At 46.2% G+C, this 13,245-nt stretch overlaps 1 protein-coding gene across 7 annotated transcripts in view; it reads right to left on the bottom strand.

Moving 5' to 3' along the window:
* The window catches only part of DCAF6 (DDB1 and CUL4 associated factor 6), a 148,441-nt gene that overhangs the window by 103,846 nt on the left and 31,350 nt on the right, over window positions 1-13,245 (bottom strand). For all 7 annotated transcript variants that reach the window (XM_059720595.1, XM_019476156.2, XM_019476157.2 and 4 more), the window contains exon 3: window positions 3,241-3,333. Coding sequence is in view for 6 of the 7 variants with exons in the window: in XM_019476156.2 (XP_019331701.1) it covers window positions 3,241-3,333 (93 nt within the window). In the remaining variant the exon portion in view is untranslated. The remainder of the gene's footprint in view (window positions 1-3,240; window positions 3,334-13,245) is intronic.

Below are 13,245 nucleotides of genomic sequence, written 5' to 3' on the forward strand. Positions count from 1 at the left end.
GGGGGTGCAGGTAAGTCTGTGGGGGAAGGGGTGAGGGTCAGGGAAAGAGCATGACAGGGGGTCAGGGCAGATCAAGGCCCCAGAGGTGAGGGAGGGAGCGGGGCACAGGTAGGAGCAGGGGCTGAGATGAGTGGGCCTGGCTTGGCCAGGTGGTGGGACAATTGGAGGCCCAGGGGCCACATGCCCTCCAGGCCTCTGCTTTTCCCCCCTTTCCCCAGCCCCTGCTCCTGCCTGTGCCCTGCTCCCTCCCTCACCACTGAGGCCTCGATCTGCCCCCCGCTCACCCCCCAGCCGTGAGTGAAGGAGTGGAACAGAAGCAGGCCCTGCACAGCCAGGGTGGGTGCAGGACAGTCTGAGCGGCACAGGGCCCAGCCCAGGAAGGCATGGGGGGGACACATGCCCCCGGATCTGCATGCGGGGCGGAGCAGGGCAGGCTGGGACCGGGCCTGCGCACTGTTTGGCAATTCAGCCACATGGCTCGGTTCTGGGGCCAGGCAGCAGCAGTGGCGGGAGCAAGGCTACAGGGAGAGCTGTAGGCACCTGAAAATTTGCTGTAGCCACCCCGCTGCCTCCCAGTGCTGCCACGTGCTGCCCTGCCCCATCCCGCATGCAGATCCAGGGGCACAGGCCCCCGTGCCCTCCTGGGCTGTGTGCCTGCCCCCCTCACCCCCCTCCACTCCCCAGACAAGCCACTCATGGCTCTGTCCTGTGCCCACCCCGGCTGTGCAGGGCCTGCCCCGGTCCGCTCTCCCCCTCACCACTGCACGCGCCCCTCCCCACCACTGCTGCAGCCACCAGAAGCCCACGGCCGGGCTGCCTTGCGGCCCTACCCACTGCCCGGCATGTGGGGGGGCTAAGCCCCATTATCCCACCCTTCTACCAGCTATGACCCCACCATGCCCCCTGCCACTAGGTGAACAGGACCCTGGCTGGGCTGGGCTGGGCTGGGGGAGGGTCAGAGCCTGGCTAGCTGGTTCAGGTGTGTTTGGGGGGGGGCAGCCTCCCACTGCTGGGCACATCCCAGCAGAGACCTTGGGGGCCCATGCTCCCCAACCTGTGCTCGGGATGAGGCAGCTGTTGCTGAGGGCTGCCTGCTGCACCCTGAGCACAAGTGGGGGAGCACAGGCCTCTGGGGCCTCCGCGGGGGTGCACCCAGCAAGAGGAGCCTGCCCTCACCCATGACCTGATCTTCCCAGACCCAGCTGGGCCAGGGCTGTCCCCACTCGAGTCCCCGCTGCCGAGCTGAGCCGCACCCCAACATGGCCAGCTGCAGTGGGACCTGAGGCACAGCGGCAGCTGCCTCCATCCCCAGGCTCCAATCCTCCCACCACTCAGCTAGGCTGGGACCCCACTTACCTTTCCCTGCTCCTGGCTGGGCCGTGCAGTCAGTCACTCACCATGAGGGCCTTGATGTGGCCCCCGCCCCTTTCCTTCCTGACAGATTGACCTGTTGGGGCTGGAGGCAACAGGTGTGTGCATGCACAAGCGCCAAGCTCTCCCCCAGCCCAGGACTGACCCAAAGAGGATCTGGGATCAACCTGTCAATCGGGATCCCCCAGTTGGTGACCACTACAGTATACACTACAAGAATCCTGCTACTCCTAGAAAAGCTACTGAATTAACTTGCTGTATATAATTAGACTTTAGCTCCTCTGGAGTACCACAGCTGACAGACCAGAAAAGATCTCTCTTACATTTCTTGGTTAAAAAATATTTCTCCTCACCACACTGCAGTGGTATGTTAAATATCAGATTTCTACTTTAAACTGGGACACTACCAAATGAAAGGAACTCTGATATTAATGATGCAGCTAGAAACAGCATTCCAGTACATTGCACTGAGCAAAAACTGGAGCACTGTCTTTAAGATTAGCAAGCACTAGTACTTAATAACAGGGAAGGGCATGGTACAACTACAGGACTGGCAACTAAAAACAGAGTCCTTAATTTTGGCCCTGCTACTAATGTGCGGTGTGGCCCTGGACATTCTTTGTCCCACTTTAACCAATCAATGTCAAATGGGGGTAACATCTACCTCACAAGTGACATGGAAGTGCACACAGTCGCACTTATCAGGCTGAGCCAGGAAAGGTTCCTGATAGTTAATAGTGATAAAATTGTACTATCATCTATGAGGATTCACACTTCTACAGAAATAAATTTAATACAAATCACTTTGACCACCTTATCCAATCCATGCCTAAATCTTAAAAATGCAACACTTGGCCACATTTCATCTAATTAATTTCATTAGTATGGAAATTTCAGGTCTTTTCCCACATTACTGAGTCTAGATTTGAACATGGTCACATTATACTAGAACACAAGGTTAAAGTAATTTTGAAACATACTAGGGGTGCACCGATAGAGATTTTTGGGTACCAAGAGCTGATTTTTAAGGAGGCATATTGGTCGATACTGATCCAATTTCCAATACTAGCCTGGCAGTTTGGAAAGCTGCGGGCAGCTGGTAAGTCTGGTGTGGTGGAAGGGAGGGCAGGGAGGGAAGGAGCATAGTGGGGACAGATCAAGGCCCCTGCAATGAGGGAGGAGTGGGGCTGGGGCAAGTGTTGTCCAGCCAGGGTGAGGTGGATGCGGGACAGAGCCATGGCTAGCCTGGTGGGGAGGGGGATGGCTCTTGCTACTGTGCACTGCTCATCTGGGAGCCACTGGTCTTGCACAACATGGGGGGGAGGAGGCATGTACCCCACCACTTCCCCCACCCTTGAACTTTGGTGGAGGATCGGATGTGGCTCCCAGGGACAGTAACTATGGCCACCCCTCCTATAGGTATAGAAGAATCAGTGCTGATACTCTCTCACATATGAGCTGTCCACAGTGTGATTTGCATTATGTACTATGAATTTTACACATTTATAATATGCAGATTAGAGGGAAGTATGGTAAACTAAACTGAAATAAATAAAACATGGGATACATGCTCATGATAAAGGTGACAGCAGCTGAAACTGACTCCAATTTATGTAAACTACCATAAGAACAACATTCTGTACTCTGGACAAGCGGTCTGTGTGGCCCTCAGCTGGGCAATGCCTACCTCCTATAAAGCATAAGCAGAGATCCTTAAAAGAGCACAGAAACATCTTCTAGAAGTCTGCAAAGATAATTCTATGATACTGAAAATGTATAAGATGTTCAAGAATAATTCATTTTTATTAATTTTATTACAAGTACTTACTCTTACTGGTAAAAAAGCAATTATCTGCAAAGAAAACTTACCTTTCTGCTGTAGGGGTTACTAATAACCAGGTTGGTGTCATCTGAACCTGATAAAATATATTCTCCTGTATCATTCCAGCAAATTGTATTCACCTGTAGAACATATGTAAATAAAATTGCAGTTAGTTTAGGAAAAATTCATGCAAGAAATAAAACACCCCAAAATACATACATATGAACTGCTTAAACTATCTTAAAATATATAGGATGCTAACGTACGTTCAGAGACCTGATTTTCATTCCTATCCTCACTTTGTGCAGTATGCTCTTCCATGACTAGCCACCTGCACACGTAGCGGATGTGGCTTGCATGCAAATATTTTATTAAATGCATGCATAGGCATTTGATAGCAACAGAAAAGGACAGTGCTTTTCATTGAATCTTCAGCCTCTACTACATTAACCAGGAATGACATGACATACATGACTGGAAAAAAAATGCATTTTCACGTATGTTCTTCAGACAAATTCTACAAATGAAATAAAAAGCCTGCATAGAATTTTAATATGATAATATTTCTATGGACTTGGAAAAAGTATTCTAACACTGGAAAATATGAAGAAGTTGTGCCATTTTATGGAATTATTTGATACAGGAATCTTCTTTAATTTATGTAGGCATCTCTCTTGATACTTGTATATTCTATAACACTCTTCATACATACATAAATGTTGTTGCATCTCATTACTTCAAGCCACACACCAAAAGCAATACAATCCCATTATCGGTTTACATTAACAGGAATAATTTTAAAATAATGATTCTGTTTACGTGTGCAAATAACTGGAAAATAGAAACCTAAACTTTAGTAAGTGATTAAAGATAGTAGCCTTCAATGAGGAATAGTCATTTGGTTAAAGTGTTTTCCAGATTTAGGACTTTCAACATACATTTTACTTTTCTAGCCTCTGAATTGCTCCCTTTCACAGGCGACAATGGAATTCTAGGGCAGCCATCGGACAAGAGGAAACTTCCAGGAGGTTATACAGTGCCTAGTTACTTACACACACACACACACACACACACACACACACACTCTGCCTTGCTCTCCAGAATGCCTGGGGTACTCTGAATTTTAGTTAGGAAGGAAATGTTATAAAGTATTCATTACTGTATCTTCAAGTTACACAAATCCTGCATCACCTGTACACTGAAGACCCATACTTTTCCAGACCCTTGTGAAAAAACACACCTTGCATAACATTGAGGAAATCCTCCCAGGCCTCTCCTGCAGAAAGAGGGATGGTTCCAGAGAAGAAATCCTCATTGGGGTAAGGAATCAGGTTAGAAGCATGTAGCACTATTTCCTTGTTAGTTTTTCCATATATAAAATATTGTTAACGCTGTGTAAGCAAGATTGCAAAGTGTTCAAGCACCCACACTGAACGCCTTCACGAGAAAATTGGATGCTTATCTTGCTGGGATCCTATGACCTCAGCTGACTTCCTGCCCCGTCAGCAGGGGGCTGAACTCGATGATCTTCCAAGGTCCCTTTCAGCCCTAATGTCTATGAAATTTATGAACTGTACTCAAAAACAGAAAGATCAGAAAGGATGCTGACATGCCTTAAGAGTGACTCGAATTCAGGCCAAGAAAGCATTTTCATTCTAAACCCTTCTTCTAAAAATGTAAACAACATATCAAAACTATCATCTTTGGGGTGAGAATGTCTTATTCCATCCTGAGTCCAAAAGGTATTTTTTTTTATTTTATTTTATTACAATATGAAAATACAATAATTTGGCTACTTTATTTTGTAAAGATAAAATTTTAAGTTTCAAATCTATTTGGGGCCTCCATTATAGAATATAATTTTCGATAAATATAATTTTCAAAGACAAATTAAATACATTTAAAATAGTAATGCTATAATTTTTCTCAACACATAGGCATTCATCATTCTAGGTGTCATGGATCTCAGTCATCTACAATGAACAATGTAATGAATAAGCTCACATATGTAATAACATTACAACAGCCTGACCCCTCAGCTATAGTAACTAAAGAGTGTGGTCAAAATAGAAGAATTTCATGCAACCAGCCCTGTTGCAAAAAATGAAATTGTCTAGGATGTTAGTTATTTTCCATCACAGATCCTTGTAGGTGAAGAATGCTACTATTACTCTTGACAAAAAAAAAAAATGGTAATGAAAAAAGCACAAGAGGAAAAAAAATTATACGCTGCAAAAAAAGAAGGCATCAGCAAAAATAAAAATAGAAAGTGTGAGGGAACAGAACAAGAAAAAAACGATAGAGAAGTTGGTTATGAAAACAAGAATGGGAGAAAGAGAGAAACAGAGAATGAAGAAGCATGTAAAGGACAGAAATAACGACAAATATGCACATACAGATATTCACTTTCCAAGGAGAAACTCTGCTGGGAGTGATTTAACCCTGGTTGTTCCCTGGTCATTTTTCTCCTAGAGCAGTCATTTTTACTCTGCAAGAACAATTCTGAACATCTGTACAATCCCAAAAGCAGCGACTCACTAAGGAGAAAATGAATGTCTGTACAAGACCAATATTAATACTGACATTGCAAAAAATCAAAAGCTGCAATACAGACTGTGGAATGATTGGTTAGGTTGCAGTACTGAAGAGAAAAACCTAGGCATTAAAGGATACTATAAGATAAATAGGAACGCAGGGTGTTTTGTTGCAAAAAAACAACCCAGTATACTGTTGGCCTTAACAAGAGTGACACCTGCAAATCAAAGGAAATGATGCTCGGTTCTCCCGTTCTATTCTGCACTAGTGAGGCCTCACCTGAAGTCCAGTTTTGGATTCCACACTTCAAAACAATGGGGATAGACTGGGAAAAGTCCAACGAAAAGCAATAAAAATTATTTGGAGCCTGGGAGGCACGACTTATGAGGAAAGGCTGAAAGAACTGGAGTTATTTAGTCTAGAGAAGAGAAGACCGGGGGGGGGGATTTGATATCAGTTTTCAAATACCTGAAAGATGATTACAAAGGGGATGGAAAGAGGCTTTTCTCTGTGGCCACAGGGAACAGGACTAGAAGCAACAGATTCAAACTGTGGCAGAGTAAATTTAGGTTGGAGATTAGGAGGAACTTGCTGACTATGAGGGTGATCTAGCATTGGAACAGATTACCTAGAGAAGTTGTGGAATCTCCATCCCTGGAAACGTTGAAGAGCAACCTGAACAGACAATTCGCTGTTAATATATTGAGGAATGATCCTGTTTTGAGCCAGGGACTGGACTGGATAACCTTTCTTTCCAACCCTACTTTCCTATGATCCTATACAATTTTCCAGAGATGCCCATATGGTTAGTTATGTCTATATATCAAAAACTACTACAGCATATGGGCTTATCGACACATACCTATTAAAGCAAAGCAATGAACTCCAGAGTTTATTGCTCCTGGGCACTACATCTGCATGTACACCCTAGACTGCAGCATGTCAAGATGGGTCAGAGCAGCCCCAGCTGGCAGGGAACCTGGGCACTCAGTCTGCCCAGGAGGTCAGCTTGCCAGCCCAGGGCTGCTCCAACCCAGCTCAGTGTCAACCTAGCTCAACCCAGCTCAAGCACCCTTGTGCTCCAGCCAACCCAGTCCTTGTCGACATGCGCACTGCTGCATGCTAAAAAACTCTGCAGCAGGACAGTACTTGTATTTACAAGTACCAACCTGTGGTGGAGTAAATTAGTTTCATGCAGCCTAATAGGGCTGCACATGTAGACGCAGAGACGTAACCTACAAGTTCACAGTCCCAGCCCATGGCATCTAAAAATATAACCCTCAGCACAAAAAGAATTTGAAGTTCCTGGTGTTAAAAGAAAGAAGCAGCTAATAAGTTTTAACTGAGCTAGCAAAGAGAATAGTCCGCTGAACACAAATGACACAATGACTGATAAGAGAGAAGCGAAGAGCCAACAGGTCTGCAAAGATTAGATATTAGCTTTTATTAAATAAAATGCTCTGTATGCCAACTTCTTTTCAATGTTCAATATTTATTACTGCTCTTCTGGCCTTGAAATGGAAGCAGTAGACACTAGGATAAATTGATCAAACAGCAGGTTTTTTTAAATTACCTATTTCTTTGCCTCAAACAAAACAGAACTGTAGGAAATATATCTACCCCTTTAGAGATGTAAAGGAAATAAACTCCTCTGGGTAATCAAAGGAACAGAATTAACTAGATGGGGAGGAGATGAGTTGATTACCAGTACCAGTGGAACAAGGAAAAGGGAAGCATAAAGGTTCAAGGGGAAGTGGGAGCACCTGACTGATACAGAAAAGAAGAGAAGAGACAGGGAGTGTCCCTCCTCCATGTGAAATTAAAGCACAGGTGTTAACACTATGTCACTAGCATTTTCTATACTAATTAAAGTCTTCTAACACTGGTTCCCAACCAAGGGGCGCAACCCAAATCAGGGCCGTGGGGGGTCCTTAGTAGGGTCATGAAGGGCCCACACACACACACACACACACACTCATGCACACACAGCCTGGGAGCAGCGGGCGGGCGGGATGGGGCCTCTGCACACAAAGGGGGCAATGGTGACTCCCCCACTGCCACACTCCACTCCCAGAAGCCCCCACGGCACCAGGTTGGGAGGTCCTATTGGTGCTCAATTTAGGGTTGCAGCAAAAAAAAGGCTGGGAACCTCTGCTTTAAGATATATATTTAGAAATTGCTTACTTGTGTTACCTGGGGGGAGGGGACAAACGATAATACTACAGATGTACCCAATGTTAGATCACAGTCCATTTCCGTTTTGAATACCTCAGGGATGAATCATTTATCTCCGTCCCTACACTACACCTTTCTTCCTTTTTTCAAGAATTTTCACTTGAGAGACCATACGGATGTAGAAAATTGTCGTCTGAAGCTGCATTTCCTTTCCCTTCCTTCCAGCGAATATAAAGATTCATTTATAACACATTGTCCTTTAGATTTAATCACCTTCCAAGTGATTTAAGGAACCTACTAAGTGCTAACCCTGTAAAACAAATTAAAGCTAAAGGGTAAGAAGACAAGAGAGCAGAAGTGGAGAACTACTTCTGCAGAGTACAATGAAATAAACTCTGTTCACTAAAGCTACTTACTAAATCCTAATCTTAAAACTGCTGAAATACTAATGATAAAGAGGTTAAGGAATGTTCCATGCTGCTTTCACTCTTTTCCATACATAAAGGCATAATATCTATTTTTAATTTTATGCTTACATGCTGGTCCCTCCTCACCCTCTGCAAGACTCATGCCTCACTCAACTTATAGTCTGATGGTCTGAAACAAACCAAAAAACTTTCACCATTTATTTAACCCTCACATTTAAAGAGCACAGGCCCCTGAATTACTCACTACATATCATCCATTTTGTTGGCCTAATCCAGGGATTGGTAACGTTTTTTGGCAGTGCCAAAAGCACCTGCATCCTCAACTTGTAAGATGCTGGCATGCCGAGGCAGATGGCAGGGGAACCACAAGGGACCCAATCCTTGTTGTGGCAGCACAGTCCCAGGCCCTTCCCTGAGGTGTGTGGGCCAAGCAAAATGCCTTTGCATGCCATGGTCTGGCACTCATGCAGGGGGTTGCCTAATCATCAGGGCTATCCAATTACTAAATGACTATGGGCCACAAGTACCTTGGGCCACACTAGCAGAGGCTGCACCAGCAGAGGCCACACTGCCCCTCCTACTGTACCATGCTCCTGGGCCATCCCTTGCTGCTCCCAATACACTGTGTACACCTCACAACCCCTGCTGCACTGCACGCTCAGGCATCCTGGCTCACCCTGAGCTTCCCAGCAACTAGCTCCCCACTGTTCTGCAGCACTCAGGCACCCTGGCCTATGGGCTCCCCCCATACTGAAGACTGTGCCAGTGCTGCACCACCCTACCCCCTGGGGCAGAGGCAAGAGGGGGAGCCTGGAGCCCTTGGATGCAGCTGCTGCAGCAGAAGTAATGGAGGGGAGGGGATAGCCAGGTTGAGTCCAAGGGCTACAACTTAACCCCTTGCAGGCTATATTTGGCCCACGGGCCTCCCACTGGATATAGCCCTGCTTTACCTGATGCTAATGCACATTCAAATTTACTCATCTTAAATAATAGTACGTACATTTCTAACCAAAAATACTGTAAAAAAAGAATAGCATGCTTACATAATTAAAAACTTGGCCGTTTTCTGACTTTTTTTTTTTTTTTTTTTTTTTTTTTTTTTTTTACTGATTCACTTTGATCTTAATTTTTTTTTTTTTTTTTTTTTACATGAGATTTCCTCTTCTTTTTTTAAATGAAGATACCAAGAAAATTCCTGTGTGGAACTATTTACAAGGCATCAAATAAAAAGCTGTGCCCCACAAAAGATGTATGCTGACTGCGACTCATTTTTTTTAAGCATTGTATAAAATGAGTCACAATTCTGAAGGCTATCTTCAGAACTAGTATCTTCTCAAATAACATACAGATGCAAAATAACAATAAAAAACTGGGGAAAAGTCACAGAAAAAAGTTTCTGATCACTTATGAGTACATGGAAAATATACTTTTAAAAAGCCTGACACTGAAAATTAAAAATGTATTTTCCCAAGACATTCATCCATCTTAGAAACCATCTCCATGCTAAAATGCAATCTCCCACCCCTCTCACTTGGCTGCTGTTAACAATTAATAAAACATTTTTATACAAATGGCAAAAGTTGCCTTTTACCTTCCCATCACTTTTTTAATGTGAAAATGCCCACAACACTGTTGAAAAATTGGGGAGGGATGGGAGAGGAGAGAAGAATTAACCTGAGGAAGAGATCAGACTTAAAAAAATTCAGACCAAAATGTGGGGGGCTTGATGAAGTTAAAAACAACTGAAAAAGAACCTTCATGTAAGAAACACTTATGCAGCTTTAACTACAAAAGGCTCACTATATGTTCCACATAAGATATGCACCGGATTTGCAAAAAGAGATTCCCTGAAATGGACTCAGATTCAGGGACAAAAGTAGAAATTATTTAGCAAGACTTTTGTACATTAAAACCTTAAAACTGTAACAGTAAATAGACAGCATTGCTACTACAACCCTTAATGATAGTAATTGCCCCCAAAATGTCTGCGCAACAAAACCTACTAACAGTTTGCCCATGTCACTGCAACAGACATCTGTACATTTATCCCATGATATTATTGCAGGGCTGACAAACCAGTTGGTCCTCTGTAGTGCATCACATCAGCCCCAATCCAGGCCCTTCCTGAACTCTGCCTGACTGCTCTACTCTGACTGCAGAGCTCTATTGCCCAGAAGTGTTAGGCCCCAGGTGGCCACCCCCTCACCTATTAATGGTCCTGCACAGTGACTTTCCAGTCATTTCATTCTTGCAAGCTACCCGAGACTAACATCAGAGCCAGCATTCAGAGGATGCAGTCAACCACAGGGAACCTCAAGGACCTAAATACATCCAGGATCTCTGTTCTTGCACACACTCATCCACCCTTCCTTCATCTTAGCCCCTCAGTTCAATAAGTGTGGCAGCAACTGAACCAAGGAAGAGGTAGCTGATCTCACTGCCATCTGAGGTGAGATCAAAAATCAGCAGGTACTCCAGGCAAGTCACTAAAACAATACAGTCTATCAGAAGATCACAAAAGAAATGACAGCCTGGAGTCATGAACATGACTGGACTTAGTGCCAAAGTGCAAGGCACAGGCACAGAACCAGCAGTTTGTGAAGACACAGGATAGCAACCACATCAGGTGTGTGCAAGGTCATGTGTAGCCACTACGAGGAACTTCTACATCTTCACAGTCAGGTCCAAAAATATGGTGGACACAGCAGACCACACCACTGCTAGAGCGTGCAACATGGGATCCAATGCAACCGTGGTTAAGGACATGCAGCCCTCCCAGGCCAGCACAGCAACCCAGATCTGAACCAGATCAGTGACTCCCAGTCCACCCTGCCCTGGCTAGCCACCCACATCCAATGTGGAAGTAGGAGGTGTTAAACGGCCCCAGTGCAGGCGAAGGGGACAATTAGTGGATCAATTAGTGTTTTTGTGAGACGTGTTTAATGGTAACTGCAGGGTCTTTAACGATCATTGTGTTGCAGGTCCAACTTCATACTCCCCCACTCCTAAAAGAATCCTTCAACACATGACGTACAACTAGTATGGTTGTGATTGCTTCACAGCAGTAGTCAGCAGATCTCATCAAGGCAGGAGTGTGTGTGCATGGGGGGGGGGGAGGGGCGAGGAAAATGCTTGCTCTCTTTGCATTCTCATTCCATGCATTTTCAGTAATTCAGAGGCTGCTTGTCTGCAGTCTTTGTGATTTATTGGCAGACAGTTAACCTAGAAACTAGGGGTGCACCAATAAAAATTTTCTTGGCCAATACCAATGGCCAATTATTATTTCAAGGTCCCCACAGTGAGGGAGGGAGTGAGGCAAAGCTGCCCAGCCAGGGCAGTGAATACAAGCCCACTGGGAGCAGGGCAGAGCCACAGACGGCTCATCCGGGGAACGCTGGGTGGGGGGTGGCTCCCTGCCACTGTGCATACCCCTGTGGAAGGCATGGGGGGCATGTGCCCCCCCCTTTTATGCATGGGGTGAAGGCAGGCTGCCCACTGTGGACTCGGGGCCAGCAGCTGCGCCAGCCTCTTCCTGGCAAAGGGGCTGAGCTGGGGCTGCACTCGGAGCAGGTGGGGGCGGCAGCTACAGAGTGAACTATAGCCACCCCAAAATTCCCCATATCCCACCCCCCAGTGCCACCGCTGACCACCCCGCCTCACCCTAAGTGCAGCCCCAGCCCAGCCCCCTTCCAAGAAGAGGCTAGCATAGCTCCTGGTCCTGAGCCCGCAGCGGGGCAGCCCATACTCGCTTCAGATGCAAATCTGAGGGGCGCATGCCCCCCATGCCTCACCTGGGTGTACGTGCAGTGGCAGGAAGCCACCCCATTGGATGAGCCACCTGCAGCTCCGCCCCACTCCCAGGGTTGTATTCATTGCCCTGACTGGGCAGCCCCGGCCCCACTCCTTCCTTCACCATGGAGGCCCTCAAGTTGCACCCTCCACACCCCTTGCCTCCGCCCCACAGACTTGCCAGCCAGATGCTGCTCTCCAAGCTACCAAACTGAATTCCTGACCATATCATGCTACAGCTGCATGAATACATGCAGTATTTATTGGTGGCGTTATTGGCTATACCAGCCCAAAAAAGCCAATTGCCAATAAAGTTAATTTTCCTTTTATTGGTGCTGATCTGATATGCAACCAATACATTGGTGCACCTCCAGGTCACTGATGAAGCTATTGAACAAAATTGGTCCCAGAACTGACCCCTGGGGCACTCCACTTGGTACTGGCTGCCAACTAGACATCAAGCCATTGATTACTATCCTCTAAGCCCAACGATCAAGCCAGTTTTCTATCCACCTTACAGTTCATTCATCCAACCCGTACTTCCTTAACTTGCTCACAAGAATGATGTGGGAGACCATATCAAAACACTTGCTAAAGTCAAGGCATATCACATCTACTGCTCTTCCCGCATCCACAGAGCCAGTCATCCTGTCATAGAAGGCAACCAGGTTGGTCAGGCATGACTTGCCCTTGGTGAATCCATGCAGACTGTTCCTAATCAACAGGGATCTGGGTTTTCCACTTTCCATGGAAAAACAGAAAAAAATGTGGATTTTCCCCTTTACTCAAGGGAAACGAGGCTTTCTCGTTTTAACAGAGAAACCCATGGATTTTGCAAAGAGCTCTCTGCAGGCTGGCAGATTTCCAGCCTGCAAGGGGCTGGGAGGGAGTGGGAGGAGGGTGGTCAGGCAGGGGGCACCATGTGTATGTAGACGCACATGGAAGCCATGCAGCCTGGAGAGCAGCTCCAGTAGGTGAGTGGGGGGGAGGAGGGCATTGAGGCCCCTATTGAGAGAGAGGGAGGGAGTTGGGCAGGGCTGGGGCTTTGGGCCCAGGGCTGCAATGTGCAGCCGCAGGGCTCCGGCAGGGAGTAAGACAGGCCTGTGGGCAGTTCATCCAAGATGA

The sequence above is a fragment of the Alligator mississippiensis genome, chromosome 1 (assembly GCF_030867095.1).
Source record: "Alligator mississippiensis isolate rAllMis1 chromosome 1, rAllMis1, whole genome shotgun sequence".
NCBI lineage: Eukaryota > Metazoa > Chordata > Crocodylia > Alligatoridae > Alligator > Alligator mississippiensis.